The sequence below is a fragment of the Nuphar pumila genome, chromosome 16 (genome assembly GCF_984573655.1).
Source record: "Nuphar pumila chromosome 16, dmNupPumi1.hap1.1, whole genome shotgun sequence".
NCBI classification, from domain to species: domain Eukaryota; kingdom Viridiplantae; phylum Streptophyta; class Magnoliopsida; order Nymphaeales; family Nymphaeaceae; genus Nuphar; species Nuphar pumila.
The window spans coordinates 75,357,073-75,382,491 of record NC_143264.1 but is presented as its reverse complement, the minus strand read 5'-3'; the positions used below and the strand labels follow the sequence as shown (position 1 = coordinate 75,382,491).

At 34.3% G+C, this 25,419-nt stretch overlaps 2 protein-coding genes and 1 long non-coding RNA gene across 3 annotated transcripts; 2 read left to right on the top strand and 1 right to left on the bottom strand.

Annotated features, from left to right (window-relative positions):
- The first annotated feature begins 554 nt into the window (after nucleotides 1-554).
- Nucleotides 555-3,373, top strand: LOC149813645 (glycine cleavage system H protein, mitochondrial-like). The gene is made up of 4 exons (XM_089992385.1): nucleotides 555-831; nucleotides 1,557-1,645; nucleotides 1,928-2,098; nucleotides 2,944-3,373. Exons 1-4 carry the CDS (start codon nucleotides 717-719, stop codon nucleotides 3,067-3,069), a joined length of 501 nt encoding a protein of 166 aa, XP_089848511.1. The 5' UTR covers nucleotides 555-716; the 3' UTR covers nucleotides 3,070-3,373.
- Nucleotides 3,374-5,270: 1,897 nt separating this feature from the next.
- LOC149813644 (uncharacterized) lies at nucleotides 5,271-9,405 on the bottom strand. Its single transcript, XR_016428253.1, has 3 exons — nucleotides 9,332-9,405; nucleotides 5,879-6,025; nucleotides 5,271-5,766 (listed from the first exon to the last, which is right to left on the bottom strand). It is a non-coding gene; the product is annotated as an uncharacterized LOC149813644 (long non-coding RNA).
- A 3,556-nt stretch (nucleotides 9,406-12,961) lies between these two features.
- LOC149813643 (uncharacterized) lies at nucleotides 12,962-19,708 on the top strand. The gene is made up of 4 exons (XM_089991171.1): nucleotides 12,962-13,036; nucleotides 13,250-13,324; nucleotides 19,042-19,249; nucleotides 19,422-19,708. Exons 1-4 carry the CDS (start codon nucleotides 12,962-12,964, stop codon nucleotides 19,706-19,708), a joined length of 645 nt encoding a protein of 214 aa, XP_089847297.1.
- Nucleotides 19,709-25,419: the final 5,711 nt, after the last annotated feature.

Below are 25,419 nucleotides of genomic sequence, written 5' to 3'. Positions count from 1 at the left end.
CCTAAGACTTTATCTATTAAAGAATGGATGCCAATTATATGGGTTTGTGTCATGTTCCACTAACTCGGTCCAATGAATGGTTTGGTGAGTGGCTATTAGATTCCATCAAACTTTAGTCCCTACTCTTAAATTGTGACCTATCAGCAATCTCATTCAACCACATTGGGTAGTGATATTTTGACTCATTTGTGGGCTTGAAGAAATTAAATTTTGATTAGTCTACCAGAGCCTCTCTCACTTGGTAGGCAAATTTATGCATCAACATTTAGAAATTCACAGGAGAACATCCCTCCCTGCAAGGGAAACAGATCAGGTCATGCTGAACATGAGCTCTTTTGTTTTGAAAAGTTAAGAAGTCAACAGAACAGTTATATGCTACGTGGCATTCATCCAAAATGCAAACAGACGGCCACGATGTTGGCATGATCAAAAAGCTCATGTTCAGCATGACCTGATCTGCTTCCGGATATATTTGAGGATGAGGCAGTTGATGTCCACCAACCATCCAAGCCAAAATCTAAACACAAATTTGAGATCTCAAAACTCTTTGTTGCCATCTATCTCAGTTCTTTTGCAGAGAGAGAGAGAGAGAGAGAGCACTGAGGATGAGGCAGTTGATGTCCACCAACCATCCAAGCCAAAATCCAAACAAACAAATTTGATATCTCAAAACTCTTTGTTGCCACCTATCTCAGTTCTTTAGCAGAGAGAGAGAGATGGCACTGAGGATGTGGGCGTCTTCAACAGCCAATGCACTAAGAATCAGCTGTGGATCCAAAACCACTTCCTCTGCATTTCCTTCCATCTATCTATCTAGATACTTCTCAACTGGTATGACACACCTCTCACTCTCACTCTCTCTCTCTCTCTCTCACACACACACACACACATACACGTACTAGTTCATAATATGAAACGGATCAGGTGTGCAGGTGCCTTTAACTGGTAGGCTCCTTGACGGTTAGGGTGTCGGTGACCCCACTCGGCGTTTGCCTCTCAGGGGGCGGCCTATTAAGTGACCCAGTTCTCGGCAAGTTATCAAAAAAAAAAAGAATATGAAACTAATCGAAGCAAACTCTCTTTCTTTATGGAGACACTGGTTATCGATTATAATGTGTTCTGAAATTGTGGACTTTTTTTTGCTTCAACAACAAAATGCAGGTCCCGTCTTCTTTTCACTAAAGCGTGGCCTCACGTTATTGGCCTTAACTAGAGCATTTGGGATTTGTATTTTCAATGCATCTTTCTTGGATACTGTAAATTGTCAGCACCTATTTGGTGGGTGATTTAGCAGTCGTGCCTACAAACACATTTGATGACTTACTTTTATATTGAATTCGTGATAAGGACCAGATTGCTGCTAGGAATTGCAAACTTGTTTACCATTGATTTCACCTTTTGGTAAAAGATTGAATGCCTACACAGAGTAATAATATAATGCTCTCTTTTAATTCTGCTTTTGTTCCTGAAGGACCGGTAGGATGGCCCTGGTCTTACTAGCAACAAGATATTTATGATTTCATTTTCCAGTGCTTACATTAGTTGCTTCTTTGCAGTCCTTGATGGATTGAAATACAGTGAGTCGCATGAATGGGTGAAGCATGAGGGATCAATTGCAACTATCGGCATCACAGACCATGCTCAGGTTGCTCCTAATCAAGGGTTTATAAGCATTTTTTAAGCAAGTAATTGTTCATTTAAGTTTGTTGGGATGTGCCATTGACTCATTTTGTGGCTGGTGGCTCAGTTCATTAAGCGCTTATTTTCATACCCATGAAGGATTTCCTTGTTTCTCAGTGCTTTTGTGTTTACACCCTTCTTGCTGATTCTAATGATATTTCCTATTTATCAGAATTTTTTTTTTAGGTTCTAAAATTTCTCATTAGCTCAAAATTGGAACTGTTTGCAACTCGCACATTGTGTACAGGATCATCTTGGGGAGGTTGTTTTTGTGGATCTCCCTGAAGCCGGCGCTTCCGTTTTGAAAGGTGCCAGCTTTGGAGCAGTGGAGAGTGTGAAAGCAACCAGTGACATAAATTCACCTGTTTCTGGGGAGATTGTTGAGGTCAATACGAAGCTGAGTGAATCCCCTGGTTTGGTAAGCATTCACTATCTTCAAATCCAATGAGTTTCTTGAAATTGTTTTGTCAGATGAAAACAGTGCTCTTTCTGCATGCCAGAGCACAGATAAATACACTCATCTCTCTCTCTCTCTCTCTCTCTCTCTCTCTCTCTCTCTCTCTCTCTCTCTCTCTCTCTCATGGTTTCCTGCATATAATCTGTTGAAGGCGCATAATTCAGGGAAATTCTGTCATGAAAGTACACTAAACTATGATTTTGTTTTGACCAACATGCTGAATTAGACCTTGCATTGAGAATGAACGCTATAATTCACCGTCTCTGGCTCAAGGGTGATGGGTTATTCATTATTTAGTCGCACCAGCAAAGTTGTTCATTATATTTTACTGGGTTTTGAGACTTTTCTGTATACTTCTAGAAGAGAGATTATCACTACAAGATATGATTATCAACACTCAGATCACTGTTGAAAGTGGAAGCAAGCATTTGTTTCTTTACTTCAAAGGTACATACAATGCTGATAACAAAATTATCAGAAAATTCCTAGTAACATTCAGGATTCTATTTCTGTTAATCTACTCAAATATGAATACTGATCTCATAATATCGGGTTTATCTTGATGATGTTCAAAATTGTAAGATTATTAAACAGTTATAGTTTATGCCCGTTGGTGATCCACCAAGTTCCACTTTTTTATACTTTGCGAAGTGAATAAATTTCCAAGGAACCCGCTTATTGTTTCAATTCCACTACCATGGCACCTAATGGTTTCTTTCTCATCCAGAATTTTCTTCTTTCTGATTTTCTTAATGTTCCGCTCCATTTAGTTTAAACATCTGCAAGTGTCATTTTGTCCTGTCCAGATTAACTCAAGCCCATACATGGAAGGATGGATGATCAAGGTCAAGCCCAGCAGCCCGTCAGAACTGGGATTGTTAATGGGACCTAAAGAGTACACTGAATTCTGCGAGCATGAGGAAGCTCACTAGAATCAAAACTGCATTTATATGAGCATTACTGGTCCTAGATTATCGATGTCCAGGGTGCGGTAGTTGACATCAAGGTGGTACAGTAAATCAGTGGTTCCCTATTATACCCGTTCTAGGCCTCTTCAAATTCATCAGTCTCAGATAAGTTGAGATCTACCAGGGTTTGTTGTATGTAGTGCATTTCTGTCAAATGGTGAATCATGATTTCATGATCAGCTAACACAAGACTTAATCCTTCTCTTTTGATCTTCTGTTGTTATGAACGATGAATTTTCAAGATATAAGATCCTCAACCTTGTTCCCAGAACTGTTTAAATTCCTATAATGCTTGAAATAACTTTCACTTGCAGAGTCATCTTTGGAGCATTTTAGTGGGGTTTAAAAAACGCCAAGTGCTTCAAGGCAACGAAACTGGGAGAACTGTTTCAGTGGGAAGAAAGGTCTTCCATACCTTATGCCTTTTCATGGGGACTATAAAATTTAGATTGAAAACAATCCTTAATGTAAATTAAAAAAGAAAAGCAGTGAACCCTGCAACAAGTTTTTTTTTTTTAATCTGCAGATTGTTGAAGATACTCAAAATTAAGAAAAACATGTCTTATGGCAAGGTTTTTGGTGAATTCCTCAATATATGTTATTGTTACATGAGGATGTGACCACTGACCAGTGCACAAGCAACACTATGAAACTTGGTTTGATTGAAACGATTTGCAGCTTGTTTGAAAAAATCAAACCTAGAAGTAGTCCAGAACTTTCAGCTGCATTATATTTACATCCACCTAGATCTTTTTGTCTTAGTTGAAATTCTTCACTGGCCATTTTAATTGCTGAAGCCCAAGTTGGCTGCAGACAATTATCTAAAAAACTCTTTTCTATAAAAAAAATTGGTCATCTATATTCTTTTCGGTTCTTTTTCATTTCAACGCATGGGCAAGTATTTGTGACTAGATTTCCTATTCCCATGTAATTAATATAAATTAATTAGAAGGTAGAAAAAAAATTGGATAGTTCCCAGTAGGAAGAGTAAAAAATTGCAGCTCAAAAATCATTAGGTTTGCATGTTTCAGCTATACAATTCCTGTGATGCTAAAAAGTGATGTTCATGTATAATGAAGGCGAGAGCTTATGCTTTTAGTAATAAAAGCAAAAGCATTATAGAATGCTTAGCATCTAAGATAGGTTTCTTATTTTGACATGCAGTTGTCTGTAGGTTAAGGATGCGGTAAGCACCTAACTGGGCAGCAGGGTTAAGCCTTTCAAGTCTGCACATGGAACAATATCAAATAAAAGATATAAAGCATTTAGGAAAACAAATTAAATTAACAGGCTGAGCTAAAACTTGATCACCTTAAACAATTTGAGATCTCTTTTCCTTCTGAATTGAAGACTTCAAATTTTGGAAGTACCTGACTATATTCCTTATCAATTACTTCAGCTCTGCAGGAATGTCTTGGGATATTCTTTCTCCTATATTTTCTTTTTTAATATCTAAGATCTTGGATGCAGGGCTGGCAGACAAGACTAACTAACTGAACAGGGCATGTTCAGGCCCGTTTACTAGTGGATTGAACTTGTGACTCGGCTCGTGACTCATACATGGAATATATATTTTTTATATATTACACTTAAAATATATAATTTATGTATTACACTTAATAGTTCATATTTTATGTATAGATTTTCTATGCATTCTTCTTTTTATACATTACATTTAAAATGTATATATATATGAGAGCTCTCCTGAGTCGAGCTTGGCCAGCCTATGTTTGGGCTCGACTCGTTTAAGCTAAACAAGCTGCTCATGGATTGGCTCCCCAGCTATACAAACTAACCACGAAAGAGTTCCTGAAGAGCAGAACCAAGACAAGTCACGAGCTGCTTGGTTCATTCTACTTGGAGGCCATAGTGACTAGTGAGGCATTTTAAATATCGGCAGCGTTTAGAAAATATTGAACTTTTCAGTATTACATTGATTTTGAAATGTCCATGACAAAATCATGATATTTTGCATAATGCTAATATACGTGATGTGGATCTTGACCATCCGTCAATAGAACTGATGCTCATCACACAACTGTCCTTAATTCCAGCTACAGATTTATAGTCTCATTATCGTCCAACCACAACAAAAATATCAACCTTTCCAGCAGATTGGCCCAAAAGGGACAATTATTCCATCTAGACAAGAAGGAACGTAGTACTCCTTGAATACCTCAGAGTTACTCTATTTTTGCGTATGTATCCAAATAAAAACCATACAGTATATAGCGCAACATACAACGGTTAGAAAGTTTACAAGCACTAGAAAAACAGACAATTGTGTGTGAAGAAAATAAAAGGACACTCACTCACTCACAAAAGCTATTTAAAGTACAGTTTTCAACTTATTGTCCCAGATATAAAACGTGAAAATACCAACTTCGCAGCCTTAACTAGTGAGGCTTTCAAATTGAGAAGGCATGTTCATATGACATCTGGGGGCTCAATGTAGGAAATGGCTATCAACTTCAACCTATATTCTTCTGCTTCATGACCATCTTTAGTCTCTAAAACATTAGATAGATTCGGACTGTTGGATGGCAATTTCGAAGGTACGGATTTAGCTGGATCCGACTGTGAGATTTGGATCAGTGATTGACGAGTTTTTTCCTCAGGAACTTCAGAAACAGGTAGGTTGGGATCCATGTAATGGTGTGTCTGCACTCAATTGAAAATAAAAACACTTTCCTGTGAATCTCAATCTTATAGAAAGATGCATTCTTGATAAGAAAAGATAAGAAAAAATAGGAAAATAAGAGAAAGAACCAACTTGTAAAAAAAATTGTAGGCGCAGTTGTCTGTTCCTAGTTGTAGCAAAACAATCAAAATTAATGTCAGAAATGATGATGCCTTCAAACAGAGTTGTAGGAACTAGCCCAGTGCGAGCAACTATCCAAGTGTAAGAACAATAGTATGCCTGCACTTTTGAAAGTAAAAGATGAAAGAACTTGGTTTCCATGATAATGAAGTAAGAAACGGCAATGAATTCAAGAGATAAAGATAAAAGTTATTTAATTGCTTGACATGCCTGTGTTAACAAGCAAAATCTGAATGCTAACAACAAAGTTGCTTTGGTTCCAAAAAATGAAGAACCTAAAGGGAAAGATCATCATTCAAACTGGAGAATATTAAAGTATATAATATGAAGCTACAAAAGATTGTTTTATAAGCATTACACAGTTTGTGTTTCAGCTAATAAGTTCCAGCTGATGTTGGCAAGGGGTGACTGGTTTGGTCAGTATTTTTCTCTGCAGACAACAAACAAAAATATAACATAACAAAACAATACATGAAACGTGTGTGCATAACTACGCATATTAAATCTTTTAGATATGCTTTCCTTGACTGGAGTGCTTAACAACATGGACTAAAAAATTATCTACTTCTGAGTAGAATAGAAAATGGTCTGTGGGCATGTACATTCAAATAAAACTTCGAAATATACAGCACCAGCATAATTCTGGCTGTTCCTGGCATGTTGCTGCACTTCTAAGTAATAGTAAACTTGATCTGAAGAAGAGTTGCTTGAAGACACATCCAACACAAACATGAGTTTTGTAAGGAAGCAATTTGTGTATCATATACATCTTACTCAAAGCAACCAATAATTCAGGGAAGTGACCTGTTTGGATGGCAACAATACCCTGATAAGGATAATCTATAACAACTGGTATCTCATGATGCTAAAAAAAGCACCAAAGTGCCAGACAGAAATGCATGCAGAAAAAGTTTCATAACGCATAGCAAACAAACAATAAGAAATAACACAAAAGATACCCAAACTGACTATCATACAAAAGGAAGCATCAACTCCACAAATCACTAACAGAATGATGCCTCGGTGACTCGGTGCCTCATCCCCACACGCTTGGGGAATATGGGCATAAGTGCAAGACCTATGCCAATGATGTGAAGACTTCCACTTAAACAACCCAATTTTTCTGTAAGACATAAGGATAATCAAGAAGGTGATTTATTCCATTCCAAAAGATGAACTCATGAAAGCAATTGATCGTGAATTCACCACCTCCATCTATTTGGACAGACAAATTCTTGGTTTTAGTAAATTTTGCACATGCCATATGAAGCAATAAAAGCTATCATATATTTTACATCTAAGTGAATGAGGAAGTAACCAACAGTATTGCTGAAATCACCCATCACAGAGAAATAATAAAAGAAACCATTTCTAGAAACCATAGGAGATGGAACCATATGACATAAGAAGGCAATTCCAAACAAGAGACAAGACTTGAAGAATGCAATGGGGATCTGGAACTTTGGTCAAGTTGACATGCAGGGGAAACTGAATCTGGGCTGAGAGATCTCTTAAATGATGTAAGCTTAATGATATGTGAGATTCTTGCTTTTTTGTAGCACACTTCTTGTGTCATACATTCTCAAAAAATCATAAATAGGGTCAATATAAGTGTCAACATTGTACCTTATTGAGATGGGATAAACTACATCTTTAGCTCTAGCCTTTACGGGACTCGTTTTTTTTTTTCCTGTGATGGTTGGTACATATAAATATTTTTTATGCAAAACTAAAATGAAGAGTAGAGATGGTTGATGAGCCAATTTGAGAGATGGGAATGCAACTCCACTACCAGCAGTGACATAGTCAGGTCCATTGCAGTCTATTTGCCTTGATAAATTGGAGACATCATCAGGTCCATTGTAGCCCATTTGTTTTGATAAATTGGAGAGTTCACGAGTCATGTGATGATTTGCCTCTAAATACGGATGCCAAGAATCATTAGGAACTGGATGATAGGCTGCATGGAGGGCACTTCGTTGATGTGGTGGCCTATGATTTTGAAAAGCGTGGTTCAGGGGTGTGCCTTGCAGCCAAGAGGACCATGTTCAGGTTCTTTGCATATCTGGCATATGATTCATGGCCGTGATTTTCCTTTTCCATGATGACGACAACAATGAAAATTTTGATATTGACCACAACTTGAACCAGATAAAAGGTTAACTGATGAGCCACAAATGCAGTTTGTTCACAGGTTCAGTTAGGTTAAGCCGAGCCAAATCAGTCATCCTAATCTCTTTAGAGATCAAAGATCCACCCGTAAGCATGAGAGATGGATTTTGATGAGAGATGGATGTAAGAAAAAGGCCATATTCCTATCATATGAGTTGTTTCTCATTTACCTAATGCATATCTATCTTTAGTATAGATATTTCTGAGGCAGAAGGATAATATTTACAAGTTCACTATTATCATCCATGTTAAATTTCTTAGGAAAAGCAAAGAAACAGGCACAGAATCTATCCAATGAATCACACGTAGAGATATTCATAAGACATAAAGTTAATGGTATTTGATGACTATAGATTAATCTCGTAAACAGAGTAAATTGTGAAATGCATAGTTACCGAAAGTACCTCCCTGAGAGGGAAGCACCTTTAGGAGAAGCATGGGGGAAACTAGCTTTCGACAAATGGGAAACACGCTTCTCATTTGTGGGAAGTAAGGGCGCATTCCACTCGCTTCTCAAATCAGTTCCCTCAGGCATCCCTTTAGTTTCCCATTCAATTTCTATCACTTCCCCCTTGTTTCCCTATTGTTTTTTTTTCATGTTAATATTTAATTTTTTCCACTTTTCCCTCGCTTCCCACTTCGTGTCGTTTCACGCTTCCACAATCGCTTCCAAAACCAATCCTACTTGCGGCTTCATACTACATTTTAACACTAGTTTCCTCGCTTTTGCTTCAGGCATCAATAAACCCATCTCACCAATATCCAAAATACTTCCACAATCCAAACCAATTTCCCTGATGGGTTCACTCTTTATTGCGTTGACAACCAACCAACACATAAAAAGTGCCACCCAAGAATAAAGAAGACAAGATTTAGGAATAGACTTCATGACTACTACAATAGAAAAGAAAAAAAAAACTGCTAACCGAGAAAATTAAAAGCACTCAAAATATCCAACTCAGGGAATAATAAACCCAACTAAAAAACCCATCACACACCACTCAAATAAATCCACAAGCCAAATACAACAGAATGAAACCATATAAAAAAAAATTTTGGGTGGCACAAACTAAGAAACCAAACCCAGAAAAACAGAAGAAAAGAAAATTAATCAAGAGCCTCTAGTCCTTGCGAACAATGTTGCATAGAAGAAAAAAACTTCAATACGTATGAAACAATAGAAAGAATGAAAGAGGGAAAGAAGGAAAGAGAAGCAGCAGAAGAAAAACTCACCCAATAGAAAAAGAAGGAAGACGAGAGAAGATCAATTTCCCTCCTCTTCTGTCTTCTACAACCCCTCACCCCGGCCTTTATCTACAAAGATCGATTATTATATTTGTATTATCTTATTTTGTCATGATGTCGCATCGTATCGTGCCAACCGTCTGCAGATATATATAAGAAAAAAGTTAAGTTACGAAAATATTTTATATTGTTGAAACAATGACAGAAATATTTTCACTAGGAGAAGGACTGCTAACCAAATTTAGGTAACGCGCATGAAGGGTGATTTTGTCATTTGATTTGATATTTTATTTTTTAAATAAATCGAGATCGCTATCGATGACGTGGTTTGAATTTCGTGCCGCGTCACCATCTTCCAATTATAAGATGACACGTTCTTCCGTAACTTGCCCCACTAATATCGAAACTAGGCAACGGATCTTATCCGATATCCGAACCGAATCCGACTCTGTTTAAGCTATTCTTTGGTAGCAGGTGTTGGAGAAGAGATGAGAGGGAAAGTGGACATGAGGGTGGAGTTGTCAACATCTTCATCTCTCCTCCCAACACCGTTCTCAACAACCTCTGAAGTGGTTGGTAGTATTAATTAGACTCTCTTTAAATACCATCTCCGGTTCCCAAACAAAGCTTTAATCGAATTTGGTTGGTAAACCAAAACCAGTTTGGGAGTAAGGTAGGTATATGAGGGGTTGAGAGGGTGTTAGAGATAGGTACATGATGGGGGCATGATCTAAACGGATCCTCTAGTTTTAAATTCATAAAAAGAATTAAACAAAAAGAAATGAAATAATTAAGACTTTTAATTTAAACATTTTTAAAGCAATAAATAAAGAGATCAAGAGGGTGGGATGTCCAACACCTCGAGAAGAGTCCACACAAGTTGGATGGGCAAGAGTTGTTGAAAAGTCAACCCTAATTATCTCATTAAAATAAAATTAAGAAAAAAATCAAATTAGTTAAAGAATTAGGAATCTAGAAGTTAGAACTTTCTATAGAATGAACTCTTCTCCCCCTCCACATGATTTTGGAGAGGGAGAGTCCAAATTAGATCAGCCTAAGGTTGGGAAGGGGATATGAATACACCCCTCCCACACACACACACACACACACCTCACATCTTTTGAGAAAAAAAATTATTTTCTCTCTCTTCTTCTTTCTCTCGTTTTTTTCTCTTTTATGGTTTTTTATTTCTCTCTCCACCAACACGTCTAAGAGGTCTTGAGAAGAGTTGTGCACCCATTAAAGTTGCACATACCTCGGTGGTGGTGGTGGTGGTGGTGGTGGTGTAGAAGTCGCATTATCTGATTCCTTAGTTCTACCCTAAAGATCTATCAATTCACATGTAAGATTTATGTAGCTGATGCTCCTTACGTACATGAAGCATGCATGTCTAGATTATTTTAGTTTTCAGTAGCATATGTACATGTTTGGATATGTTCTACATGTTTTTTTTGCTAAAGAAATCGTTTCTTTGGTTCAAAAAAAATAAAAAATAAGTTTTTCATAAAACTAATTTTGAGAAACATGCATAATTAAAGTTTTGTTATTATTATTTTTAGATTAAATCATAACATGATTTTGATGGTGTTATTCATGACTAAATTCATATTATGTCAAATCAAATTTGAAATAATAAGATTTTAAAAGTTTTATGGTCTTAAAAAAGGGTTTTTGTAAAAACATTTTTTGAGAAACCAAAATCTATGATATCTGACATATTATTCTCGACTAGTTTTGAAAATAAATTGATATCTTCTAGAATATCAGTCTAAAAAATCTAAATAAGATTACTACACATCTTGCTCTTGAATTTAGAATCTTGTTTCATTTATTTTGAATTGGTATTGATGAATATACACCCGTTTTAATAAAGCCTCAATTTCTGACTCTGGTTACAGGATGGTTTTGACTCATCTCTGGCAAAAGATATAAACACTCATGAAAAATGACTCCAAATATTTTATAAAAAAATTGGGTAAATATTAATATATAATAACATATTGTGTAAAAAGGGTTTTGTCAAAAACATTTTATATAAATTTCAAGAAATACATCAATCTAGTAAAAATCTTGTTGATTATAAATTATGGACCCGAAACTCTATTAGAATAAGGTTCTATAAACATTTCTTAATTAATTCTATATTTATTATTTTTGAGATATATCTATTGGGTTGTGTTCTTGATAGATACAAGTAACCACGGTAAAAATATCATGATTTTATATGCGTTTTGTTATTCTTAACAGATTTTATAAAAATAAGTCAATAAAGATCCAAATTTTCCTGAAGACCTATGCTTGTGTTTAAGTAGTAACATGTTAGCAACTTATGATTTTAATATATTTCTGACATGTATTGCATATTATTAGTGTTTATTAACTTTATTTCATAAAAAATAATGTGTTAGACATATAAGAAGATCTGAATGAAGGTTTGTGTAAATTGTGTGTGTAAGACATGACTCAATTTGTATTCTTGCAAATTAATTATTTTGATTGATTCCAAAGGCAAATAAATTTTTTATATGATTATTTTCAGCATGTTAGTTTATAAAATCTCTAGATATATGCTTAATTTAATGTATATCTTATGGTTTCTTCATAATAAAATCAAGACTCCGATTTCTCAAAAAATTGGTTTAAAGTTTTTGAGCTTTTTATTTTATTTTGATATTTTTAAAAGGCATATGTCAATGAGATATGAATGTTTACAATTTTGTACAACATAAATTAAATTAAGTAAAGTGTATTCATATTGTTTAAGCATAATTACAACTTAACGTAATTAGAAACATGTGAGCCTTTTCTGTTTAGGCTTATGGGGGACTCAATCGGGGAAAAAGACTTATATGCTTTTAGTTCCAGGCAAGTTGTAGTGGGTTCTTTAAGGTGTATGCTATCATGGATATTTTATTTAGGTCTGATATGATTTGAGAATTGAAAAGTCAAGATATTAATGGGAGTTATACCGATTTGCTTGGTGAGAGTTTATGGGAGCTCTTATCGAAAAAAGTCGAATTTATGACTTTAATTATGTTTTCATATTTTTTCTAAACTTTTTATAAATTGAGTTTTGATTCATATTACATCTGATATAAATATTTGTGATAGAGATAAATGTGAGTTTGATTGCTTTTGGATAAGTTATGATTATTGTGTTGGGATACCCTGTTTCTGAGGAAAAAGGCTCATACATATATTGTGATTGAGATTTGTGATTCTGTTCAATTATGACAGTTTAATTATATCATATATGATAAACTGATTATGAGCATGTTTATAAGAGCAAGGCATGTGAAAAATAAATATGAGCTTGTTAATTTTATTAAATATTGGCTATATGTGCAGATGCAGAATTATATATAGCTGTGATATTATTGTTTGCTTATTCCTACATATTGAAAATGTTGTGATACTATATGAATAAATTGCTAAACCGTATATTGACATGCTTCTTTATTACGAGAATGCATGTTATACTTTGAGATGTAGTATTTAGAAATTCATACAAGATTTATAGAAATTCTCAGGTTTGTATGGGCACTTGGTGTGCTTGATGAATTAAAAAATTTATGATTCCAAAAGATGAAACATAGATACGACAATGCACTAGCCAAAATGGTAGTTGTATTTGCCTATGACCTGATTAATAAAGACAACCCTCAACAGGATTTCAGGTATGCCTTTACTGAGGTATGCTAAACCAGAATGGTCCTTTGGTCTACCTTAGAGAGGGTAGGCACTATGAAACTCTCTGGGCCCTTAATTATTTTGAGTTGCGAGGGGCAATACCTCGACTATCTCTCAGCCCAGATAATTTAGGAAGACCAGGACTGCTACTTTTATCCTCAGTGGGCATGTCCCTGGGACTTCTGCAGAAGTGAGTGATCATGATCATCATGGCAGCCTAAAGTTGTCCCCCAGGTAGATTCTCCTGAAGCACCCCACTTCCTCTCACAGTCTGACTTCACTTTTGGGGAAGTATGTGACTTAGTATTCTACTCAAGAAAATTAAAATACATAGCATAATAAACACCCCGATGTAGTCTGAGTTGTGTTCGTGTTAGTCCTATGCATACTGATCATGCATAATATTTGCATTTAATTAATCATTATTTATGCATGATCTATATTAAAATCGCTTCAAAAACCCACTTTTATCGTTAGTTTTGAGAAACTGCATTGAAATTGAATTTATCAAAAAATCATGTATTTCAAAGCTTACCCTACATTTTTAGTATTTTTATTAGTTTTACATTTTCTTAATTATATTTTAATTAGGTTAGGTTTTAATTATCTAATATTAATTAGTTTAGGAAGTGTATTTTTTATAAAAAAAACACGTTTTTCATAAGAGACCCTATTTTGGAAATTATCAAAAATCATTGGACTCTTTTTAAAAATTTTATTTTAACCTAATTAGAGCATTATAAATATATTCTTTCCAGCAAGAGGAGACATTTTTCCAGTAACCTCTTGCCTCCCCTCCTTCTTGCCTCTCTCTTCTCTCTCTCCCTTGCTTCTCTTCTCTCTTTTGCTGATTTCTTTCTCTCTTACTCTCCTCCTCTTCTTCTTCTTCTCCCTCTTTTTCTTCAAGCTTCGAACCCTTTCATCATCGGCAACTTCTTCTTCGTTGAGGCAGCGTGGATGCAGCTAGATTGACCATCTTCTCTTCTCAACCTTTCCATCAGAGGTGATCTGTGACAGGTCATTTCTTTGTCTCTTTTTTTCACCATAGAATTAGATTTTATATTGCATTAAACATTGCATAGCATATAGTTTTAGTTGTTCATAGCATATGCATATTTCATCTAGTTATTTCATGTTTTGCTTCTAGAAAATTAAACAAAACAAAAAACAAAAATATATTTTGTTTTTGATAGTTTAGCCATTTTCTTGATTTAAGCATTGAAAATCTTGATTTAGGTAGATAGTAGTTCTAATATAGGTTTAATGTTTTATTTTCTTGATTTTAATTAGTTCTAGGTTAGGTTTAGATCAGATTGAGTCCAGGTTGAATTTTTAATATTCGGTTCTCATGACATCGATTAATTGGAAAATTTCGAAGTAGCCGAGTAGTTCTTTTTTTTGACACTTTTAATTATGTTCGATGTCCAGCGTTAATTGTTTGTGGTTGAAGCTGAGGTACATATTTTCAATAGTTTAACAATTCACGGTTTCAGCAGTTTAGGTATTAGTCATGTACATGTGTTAGGTAATAGTTGCAAGTGTAAGTAAAAGAAAAGAAAAAAAAATGGGTCTTATATCTGGTTGTTGCTCTCATATTTTAATTGGTTCTTTCTCATTTAGTCGTGAGTATTAACCATTCAGCAAGGTAGCGTTTCATGCTAACCAAGGCTAGGGTATTGCCTTATTGCTTACTTAGTTTTGTTTCCTTCTTTTAGATCATCACGTTCTGCCTATACAACTATACTATAGTTTATAATATAGCTTGATCACTCAATAATATAATGTTCATATAGTTAGCATAGACTCAATTAGTTTAGGTCATACGGGTTCTTGAATTTTGTGGCTGACATGTTTGAGTGTCTTTTATATTTGATAGGGTTCATTAAGCTGTAGTTTAGTTCAGTTAACATCACGTTTTATAGTTTTGAAGTAGCTAGTGTGCGTTTTGATTTACTATAGTCGATTTCCTGTTTTTATATTTTCTTATGCAATGATTAAATTACTTAGAGTAAATATCTTTGAATAGTTGTGAATTCAGTCCAGATTTGTTATTTAGTCCATATTAGACGTTATTTATATTTAGAGCATCCTTGCATTTAGCTTAGATTGATTGCATAATGCATTATTATTATTTTGATATTCTTGATATGAATTAGTATCTCTATTTCCAGATTTGTTAGATTAGATTAGATTTTTTTTATTATTCAGTTAGAATATGCATGTTGGTTCATTGCTTTCTGGATATTTTAGTTAGTCAACTAATTTCTTTTAGTCTTGAGTTGTTAGCCGATTAGTATAGTTTCAGGTTAGCTGAATTTTTCTTTCTTAGTTTTGGTTCATGTTTTTAACTTGTTAATATTAGTTTAACTAGTTATCATGTTCATCTGAGTTCTTTTCTTGTTTCTTTAGTTTACTTTTGATTCTTGAATTCTTGTTTCTTTTTTTTAAATTAATTAGATTGTTAGTTAGTTTCTTGAATTTTAGTTAATTTTGTTTTGTCATTTTGTCTTGTAGTGTCAGGTTGTTAGATTAGTTTGTTCATGGTTTAGTTCATGTATAGTTTAGTTTAGTTACTTCAAATCTTGTTTTTGTTGAATATTTTTAGTCATTAGTTATTAATTTCTTGTTTAGTTTTCGTCGTACTGTTTTGTTTTGTGTTTTGTAGGGAAGCGTTGGAACGTGCAATAGAGCCTCTTTCGTGTCCTCAAAGTACCCTCTGAGGTTCCCTCAAGCCCTCAAAAGTACCCTCAGAGAGCCCTCAGAGGGTCCTTAATCATGCCATATAAAAGTGTTCAACCTAGAAGGGACAAAAAGGGACCACAAAAGCCTCAAACACTGAAGACTCTTGCTTTTCTTTTTAGACTAGGCTTTTATTTTATTTAATTCAATTCATTGGGTTGTATAAGGCCATTTATTTATTTTGTTTAAGCCCTCTACGTAGGGCAATACTCTTTTAGTATTCTTTTATTGAATTAATTCTTTTTATTTTGGTAATAAAGAGTAGTTTAGATTGTGTGTTGAATACGAAGTATTTCTCGTTCCCTAAGATCGACCCAGACTCCATCACTAGTGCGAACCAATTTTTATATTTTTGGTGTCTGGCTTTCACTAGATTTTCATACAAAATATTTTTGTAAAAGGCGTTTTCTAAAACTCACACCACATACTCGATAGCAATGGATAATCAAGTGAAATATAAATTACTTGCTTACTTTACTGTATTTTATTTTTGCTCCTGAAATTTTGTGGATTCATGCTCATTGATACATATCTTGATCTCATTTAGAATTGATGTTATAGATGCTTGAGATTGTACTTTATACTTGTTTATGAATTATGGATACCTGAATATCTTGTAAAAATTATGTATCTGCCTTGTTGATAGTTGACGTAGTTCTTTAGTTATTGATGTATATCATGCAAGCTTTATGTATTGTATCTTGCATTAACTGTGCAAATTTTATTGTGACTTTTCAAAGTCTCATGCTTTCAAAATAAAATATTTTTAAGGTGATATCTGATGGTTGGAGCGAGTGCAAGATGCTAAAGAGGGTTGTGCATGTTGATTCTTTCGATGATCCCAAAGGCTCCTTGTTTCTTTTAAATTTAATGATTATCGATTATTTGAATGACTATTTAATTGAACACTTGCTTTAATGGTTCAATACTGAAATGAGATTATTTAATGTTCAGTAAATTTATATTCATGGTATATGATGGTAGTAATGTTTGAAATGTAATGTGTTTGGGAGATTTAACGAAGAAAACAATTTATGAAATTGATTTTCAAAATCAACATGTTTTTGCTGTGTTTACTCACATAAATAATAACTTAAGGATTTTGTCATTTAGATATTTCAATTTCAAACTTTGTTCTACGGAGCTATTAAATGTCGGTGCATGCACATGCTGACTCCCTAGAGCTTATTTTGGTTAAGACAATAACAATGATAAAATACTTGGTTTAATAATTTGTTTTATGGAATGACTCAATCAAATTCATTAACGGTAGTTTCATACTGGATTTGGTACTTGGAGGCTAAGACACACCCACTTTTTTGCTCATGTGGGTTGTGTAGTACTTGGTACGGTTGGAACGAGTCTATTGGTGAGACCATCACTTTATTATATTTTAGAAAAGAAAAAAAAATCTTTGTATTTTTTGGTTGAAATCTGTCACGCGATTACAATTGGTATCAGAGCTTGGGATCAAAAGTCATCAGTTCACAACCGCCCAACAATCTGGTATCTCGCTGTAAGTAATCTAGTGTTTGCATAAAGAAATATTTATATTTATGGATATTGTGAGAATAATATATAATAGATAATGTTCAAATTTATTATGTTACACCATAGCTAAGTTGTAGTTAAATTATTGTAGATGATCTAGTCCAAGGTACAATTCTTGTGGTTGGACAAGTCGCTTTAGTCTCTTTTGACAACGGGTCTATTTACTCTTTCGTTTTAGTAGATTATGCTAATTAGTTGGGATTACCTGTAGAACCACTTATTTTTGCTCTCGATGTTCATACCCCGGTTGGGAACAATTCTTTGCGTGTTTCTCATATTTGAGATGTTAGTTTAGAGTTGCAGGGGCAGGTCTTACCTGTCGATCTAGTCATACTCGATATGAAGGATTACAATATCATATTGGGTATGGACTGGTTATTTGAACATTGTGCTAGTATCCTATATTGAGAAGGGAAGGTCGTGATTTCAAGGCCAGATATCCTAGAGGTTGTGTTCAAGATATCCATACCTACCTTGTGTAGCTGTATCATCTATACAGTGAAGGCTCAGAGATGTTTGGATAGGGGTCACATTATTTTTTTGGTTAGTGTGATTGGGACAAAGCCTGATGTTCCATCGATAGAAGACCTCGACATAGTCAGGGAGTTTTGTGACGTCTTTTCGAAAGACCTACTGAGACTTTCGCCAATCTGAGAGGTGAAGTTCGATATCAACTTATTGCCCGGGATAACATCAATATCCAAAGCTCCTTATTGTATGGCACCAACGGAACTCAAAGAACTTAAGAAGCAATTGCAGAAGTTAATGGATCGCGGAGTTGTTAGGCCGAGTGTTTCACCTTGAGGAGCACCAGTCTTATTCGTCAAGAAGAAAGATGGATTGATGAGGTTGTACATAGACTACCACTTGCTCAACCAAGCAACCATTAAGAATAAGTACCTGTTGCACAGAATTGAAGACCTGTTTGACCAGTTGTATAGAGCGATGATCTTTTCAAAGATCGATCTTCGCTCTAGCTACTATCAACTATGAGTGAAAGAGGATGGCATTCAGAATACCGCCTTTTGGATGAGATATGGATATTACGAGTTATGGTGATGTCATTCGAGCTTACGAATGCCCTGACTGCGTTCATGGATTTAATGAATCGAGTGTTTTGCCCCTACCTTGATTCTTTTGTTGTTGTCTTTATAGAGGATATTTTGGTGTATTCGGAGAGCAGGGAACAACATCAGAATCACTTGTGGATCATACTCAGTAAACTCAAGGAACACTAGTTGTATGCTAAGTTCTCTAAGTATGAGTTTTGGCTCGAGAAAGTAATGTTCTTGGGTCATGTGATATCAAAGGATGGAGTTATCGTAGACCCTGCTAAGGTAATTGAGTCTTTTTAACTGTCATTTCGACACAACGTAATCATAAATCTTATTTTCACTAAAAAGTTTTGAATGATTTTGAAGGTGAACATCGTCTTAGATTGGGAGCAGCCAAAGAATGTTCGTGACATCTGAAGTTTTCTTGGATTAGCGGGCTATTATAGATGTTTTATCTAAGACTTTTTACAAATAGTTATGCCGATGATGAAGCTTCTGAGAAAAGGAACCAAGTTTGAGTGGGACGCCGAGTGTGAGGAGAGCTCTTAGACTCTGAAGAGAAAGCTTACGTCTACCACAGTATTGGCTCTACCGTCTGGCAATGGAGGTTTTGTGGTTTATACCAATGTCTCAGGCACTGACTTAGGATGTGCCTTTATGCAGCATGGAAAGGTTATTGCTTACGCGTCTCGTCAGTTTAAAATTCATGAGAGGAATTACCCCGTTCATGATTTAGAGTTGGCAACAATTGACTTCACATTGAAGATATGGCACCACTATTTATACAGAGAGAAGTTTGAAGTATTGTCATATCATAAGAGTCTGAAATACTTGTTCTCGCAGAAGGATCTCAATATGAGGAATGAAGATGGTTGGAGTTCATCAAGGACTATGACTTCGGCATCTTTTATCATCTAGGGAAAGCCAATGTGGTAACTGATGCACTTAGTAGGAAGTTAGGAGGCATTTTGGCAGTTTGTTGGGAGCAAGATGAAAATTGTTGGAAGACTTCGTGCCATGGAAGCCCTTTGCAATTGATGCAGGAGTGATTCGATTGTATAGTGTGACCATCCAGTCTGATCTTATCTCTCGAATCATCGAAGCCCAGAAGGAAGATCCTCAGTATGTGAGATTACATGTTCTTGCTCGGTTGAAGCCCTCGTCCTTTAAGCAGAAAGAAGATGAAAGTATACGGATGGATGAGCGTATTTGGGTTCTCAACGATCCTAAATTAAAGAAAGAGTTGTTAGAGGAGGTTCATAGAGCCAAGTACACTATATATCCAGAGAGTACTAAGATGTTTAGGGACTTGCAAAGGAAGTATTGGTAGAATGAAATGAAGCAGGAGATTGTGAGGTAGGTAATCTTAAATAGTTTAAGAATAGCATGATAATATATGTTATGGATTTATAACCCTAAGATTGTTTTATTTTGCAAGGTTTGTGTCAAGATGTTTGACTTGCCAGCATGTCAAGATCGAACATCAAAGACCAGGTGGTAAGATGCAATTATTAGAGATCCTGCAATGAAAATAAAAAGAGATTGTGATAGATTTTGTTATAGGTCTACCCAGGACTCGATGCTAGTATGATGCAATTTGGGTGATTGTCTATAGACTCACCAAATCAACATGCTTTTTACCAATCTGGATCAACCAGTCATTGGACAGTTTAGCCGAGTTATACATTCGGGAGATAGTTCGTTTACACGATATTTCTTTATCGATTATATCAATCCAAGAACCTCATTTCACTTTTGCTTTTGAGGACAGTTGCAGACAACTCTAGGTACAAAGTTGAAGTTCAGTACAACTTTTTATCCCCAGACAGATGAACAGTCAAAGCGCAAGATACAGACCTTTGAGGACATGTTGCGAGCTTGTGTTCTCGATTGAAAGGGTAATTAGAACAATATTTAGCACCAGCCGAGTTTGCGTATAATAATAGTTATCATGCCAGTATCGAGATGGATCCATATGAGGCTCTTTATGGGCGACCTTATCGATTCTCAATTTACTGGGATGAGGTTGGTCAACGTGCAGTGGAGTCACCTATCATTTTACAGTATTACACAGAGTATGCCTAGAGGATTTGCGACAGATTACGTGTGACTCAAAGTCGATAAAAGAGTTAGGTAGATAAAAGGTGCAGGGAGCTCACTTTTGCAATATGAGATTTTATATTTGTCAAGGTGTCTCCTACCAAAAGTGTGTTTCAGTTCAGAAAAAAAAAGAAAGTTGAGTCCCAGATACATTACATCATTTGAGATTTTAGAGCAAATAGGTGAGGTAGCATATTGAGTAGCTTTAACTTCTCAGTATTCGCATATGCATGATGTTTTTCATGTGTTTATGCTGAGGAAGTATGTTTCAGATCCCTCACACATGATCCAATATGAGGATGTGAGCATTAGAAAAGATTTGGCTGTTAAAGAGAGTCTCGTAGCAATCGTTAATAAAAAAAAGCAGGTATTGAGGACAAAGACAATTCACATATTGAAAGTATGATGGCAGCATCATGGTATTAAAGAGTGCACCTGGGAGCCTAAAGTTAGTATGCAGGAGAAATATCCCCATTTGTTTTGAGTCTATCTTATATCAAATTTTAGGGACAATTTTTTTTTAAAGGGGTACGATGTAAAACTCAAGTTTTTTTTTATGATTAAAATGAATAAATGATTGAGTATTGATATGATTATGACTATAATTGTGCATTCTTGATTTTCTTGATCTTCTTAAAATTCTTGAATTCGTGATATCCTTGAGTTTCTCGATTTTTTTGATTTTGTTGGTCTCAATTTTTTTGATTTTGTTGTTTTCGATTAATTATGAATCTTTGTCTCAAGTTATGAATGATATTTCAAGAATAATAAAAAAAGATAAATTATGAAGATTTCATGAGTTTGGACTGGTTTGGATCTTAACTTCGATTCTGGATCCAAAATCATCATTTGGATTCAAGTTGGATCTGGGGTGCAGTTCAATTTGGATCCAATTTAAAATGTTATTTAGATCCAATGGATATATTTTAGACCCTCATAGGGGATGTCTAATGTAGATTCCCATTTGGATCCAAGAGTCCATATAGATTAAATTATCCTCTGGTTTTAAATTCATAAAAATAATTAAACAAAAATTAAAAAAAGATAATTAAGACTTTTAATTTAAACACTTTTAAAGTAATAAATAAAGGGATTAAGAGGGTAGGACGTCTCACACCTCTAAAAGAGTCCATACAAGTTGGATAGGCTGGAGTTAGTTGTTGAAAAGTCAAACCTAACTATCTCACTAAAATAAAATTAGAAAAAAGATCAAATTAATTAAAGAATTAAACGTCTAGAAGTTAGAAATTTATATAGAATAAACTCTTCTCCCACTCCACAGGATTTTGGAGAGGGAGAGTCTAGATTAGATCAGCCTAGGGTTGGGAAGGGGATATGAATAGGCCCCTCCCACACGCCCCTCATATCTTTTGAGAAAAAAATTTCTTTTCTCGCTCTTCTTCATTCCCACCTTTTTCTCTTTTATGGTTTTTGCTTCATCTCTCCTCCAAGACGTCTAGGAGGTCTGGAGGCAGCCATTAAACCTGCATATACCTCATTGGTGGTGGTAGTGTAGAGGTCGGATTATCCGATTCTCTTGTTCTATCCTAAAGATCTATCGATTCACAAGATTTACGTAGTTGATGCTCTTTACGTACATGAATCATGCACGTCTAGATTATTTTAGTTTCCAACAACATATATATATATATATAGATAGATATATATATTGGATTTGTTCTACATGTTTTCTTTGTTGAATAACTTGTTTCTTTGTTTCAAAAATAAATAAATAATAAGTTTTCATATAAACGATTTTGAGAAACATACATAGTTAGGGTTTTCTTGTTATTTCATATTAGATTCAATCATAACGTGATTTTGATGGTGTTATTCATGAGTAAATTCATATTATGTCAGATCAGACCTAAAATAATAAGATTTTAAAGGTTTTATAATCTTAAAAAAGAGTTTTTACAAAAACATTTTCTGAGAAACTAAAGTCTGTGATATCTTATATATTATTCCCGACCAGTTTTAAAAATAAATTGATATCTTTAGGAGTATCAGTTCAAAAAATCTAAATAAAATCACTATGATAATTTACACATCTTGTTCTTGAATTTAGAATCTTGTTTCATTTGTATTGATGAATATACACCCAAATAGAGCTCCAGTTTCTAGCTTTGGTTACAGGATGGTTTCGACCCATCACTGGTAAAAGATGTAAACACTCTTGAAAAATGACTCCAAATATTTTATAAAAAAATTGGGTAAATCTTCATACATAATAATAGATTTTGAAAAAAGTGTTTTGTCAAAAACATTTTATATAAATTTTAAGAAATACATCAATCTGGTGAAAATCTTGCAAATTATAAATTCTAGACTGAAATTATGTCAGAACAGGGTTCCATAATTACTTTTTAGTTAATTTTGTATTTATTATTTTTTAGATCTATCTATTGGGTTGTATTTTTGACAGGTACCGATAACCATGATAAAAATATCATGATTTTATATACGTTAGGTTATTCCTGACATATTTTTATAAAAATAGGTCAACAAAGATACAAATTTCCTGAAGACTTATGCTTGTGTTTAAGTAGTAACATGTTAGCAACTTATGATATTAATATATTTTTGACATGTATTGCATATTATCAGTATTTATAAACCCTATTACATAAAAACTATTGTGTTAGACATGTAAGAAGATCTGAATAAAGGTTTATGTAAATTGTATCTGTAAGACATGACTCAATTTGTATTGTCTTACAAATTAATTATTTTGATTGATTCCAATGGTAAATACTTTTGTTATATGATTATTTTTAGCATGTTAGTTTGTAAAATATCTGGATACATGCTTGATTTAATATATATCTGATGGTTTCTTCGTAATAGAATCAAGACTCTGATTTCTCAGAAATCGGTTTAAAGTTTTTGAGCTTTTTATTTTATTTTGATATTTCCAAAGGTATATGTCAATAAGATATGAATGTTTACAAGTTTGTACAACATGAATTGAATTAAGTGAAGTGTATTAATCTTGTTTAAGCATGATTGAAATTGAACATAATTAGAAACATGTGAGCCTTTCTGGTTTGGGCTTATGGGGGCCTAAATCTGGGAAGAAGACTTATGTGCTTTAGTTATGAGCCAATTGTAGTGAGTTTTTTAAGATGTAGGCTATCATGAATATTTTATTTAGGTCTGATATGATTTGAGAACTAAAAAGTCAAGATATTAATTTGAGTCATACCAATTTGCTCGATGAGAGTTTATGAGAGCTCTTATTGGGAAGGTCCAGTTTATGGCTTTAATTATGTTTTGATGTTTTTCCTAAACTTTTTATAAATTTAGTTTTGAATAATTTTAGATCTTATATAAATATTTGTGATCGAGATAAAAGTGAGTAAGATTGTTTTAGGGTAAATTATGATTATGGTGTAGGGATGCTCTGTTTCTGAGAAAAAAGGCCCATACACATATTGTGATTGAGATTTGTGAATCTGTTTAATTATGGTAGTTTAATTATGTCATTCTATGACAAACTGATTATGAGCATGTTTATAAGCACAAGGCATGTGAAAAATGAATATGAACATGTTGATTTTATTGCATATTGGCCATATGTGCGGATACAAAATTATATATAGCTATGATATTATTGTCTGTTTATTCCTGAATATTAGAAATATTATGATACTATATGAATGAATTGCTAAATTGCATATTGACATGATTCTTTGTTATGAGAATGCATGTTTTTCTTTGAGATGCAGTAGTTGGAAATGCATGAAGGATTTATAGAAATCCCCCAAGGTTGTATGGGAACTTGATGTGCTTGATAAATTAAAAAATTTATGGTTCCAGAAGAGGAAATAGAGTAACGACAATGCACTAATCTAAATGGTAGTTACATTTACCTATGGCCTGATTAATAACGATAACTCTCAACAGGATTTTGAGTATTCTTTTACCAAGGTATGTTGAACTGGGATGGTTCTTTGATCTACCTTAGAGATGGTAGAAGCTATGAAACTCTCTGGGCCCTTAATTATTTTGAGCTGCGATGAGCAATACCTCGACAGTCTCCCAACCCAGATAATTTACAAAGACCAGAACTGCTAGTTTTATCCTCGGTGGGCATGTCTCTGAGACTTCTGCAGAAGTAAGTGATCATGATCATCATGGCGGCCTGAGGCCGTGACCCTCAGGTAGATTCTCTCAAAGCGCGTCGCTTCTTCTCACGGTCTGAATCCACTGCTAGGAAAGTATGCGACTTAGTATTCTACTCAATAAAGTTAAAATACATAGCATAATAAACACCACGATATAGTCTGGGAGGTGTTCGTGTTGGTCCTACACATACCTGATAGGCATAGATAATCAAGTGAAACATAAATTATTTGCTCACTTTACTTTACTGTGTTTTATTCTTGTTTCTGAAATTTAGTGGATTCATGCTCATTGTTACATATCTTGATCTCATTTAGAATTGATGTTATAGATGTTTGAGATTATGCTTGTTTATGAATTATGGATACATGAATATCTTGTGAAAATTATGTATATGCCTTGTTGATAGTTGATGCAGTTCTTTAGTTATTAATGTATATCATGCAAGCTTTATGTATTGTACCCTTCATTAGCTGTGTGAATTTTACTGTGACTTTTCAAAGTCTCGTGTTTTCAAAATAAAATATTTTTCAGGTGATATATGATGGTTAGAGCGAGTGAAGGATGGTGGAGAGGGTTGTGTATGTTGATGCTTTCGATGATCCCAAGGGCACCTTATTTTTTTTAAATTTAATGATTATCGATTATTTGAATGACTATTTAATTGAATAATTACTTTAATGGTTCAATACTGAAATGAGATTATTTAATGTTCAATAAATTTCTATTCATGGTATGTGACAATAGTAATGTATGAAACGTAATATATCCGAGAGATTTAACCAAGAAACCAGTTTATGAAATTGATTTCCAAAA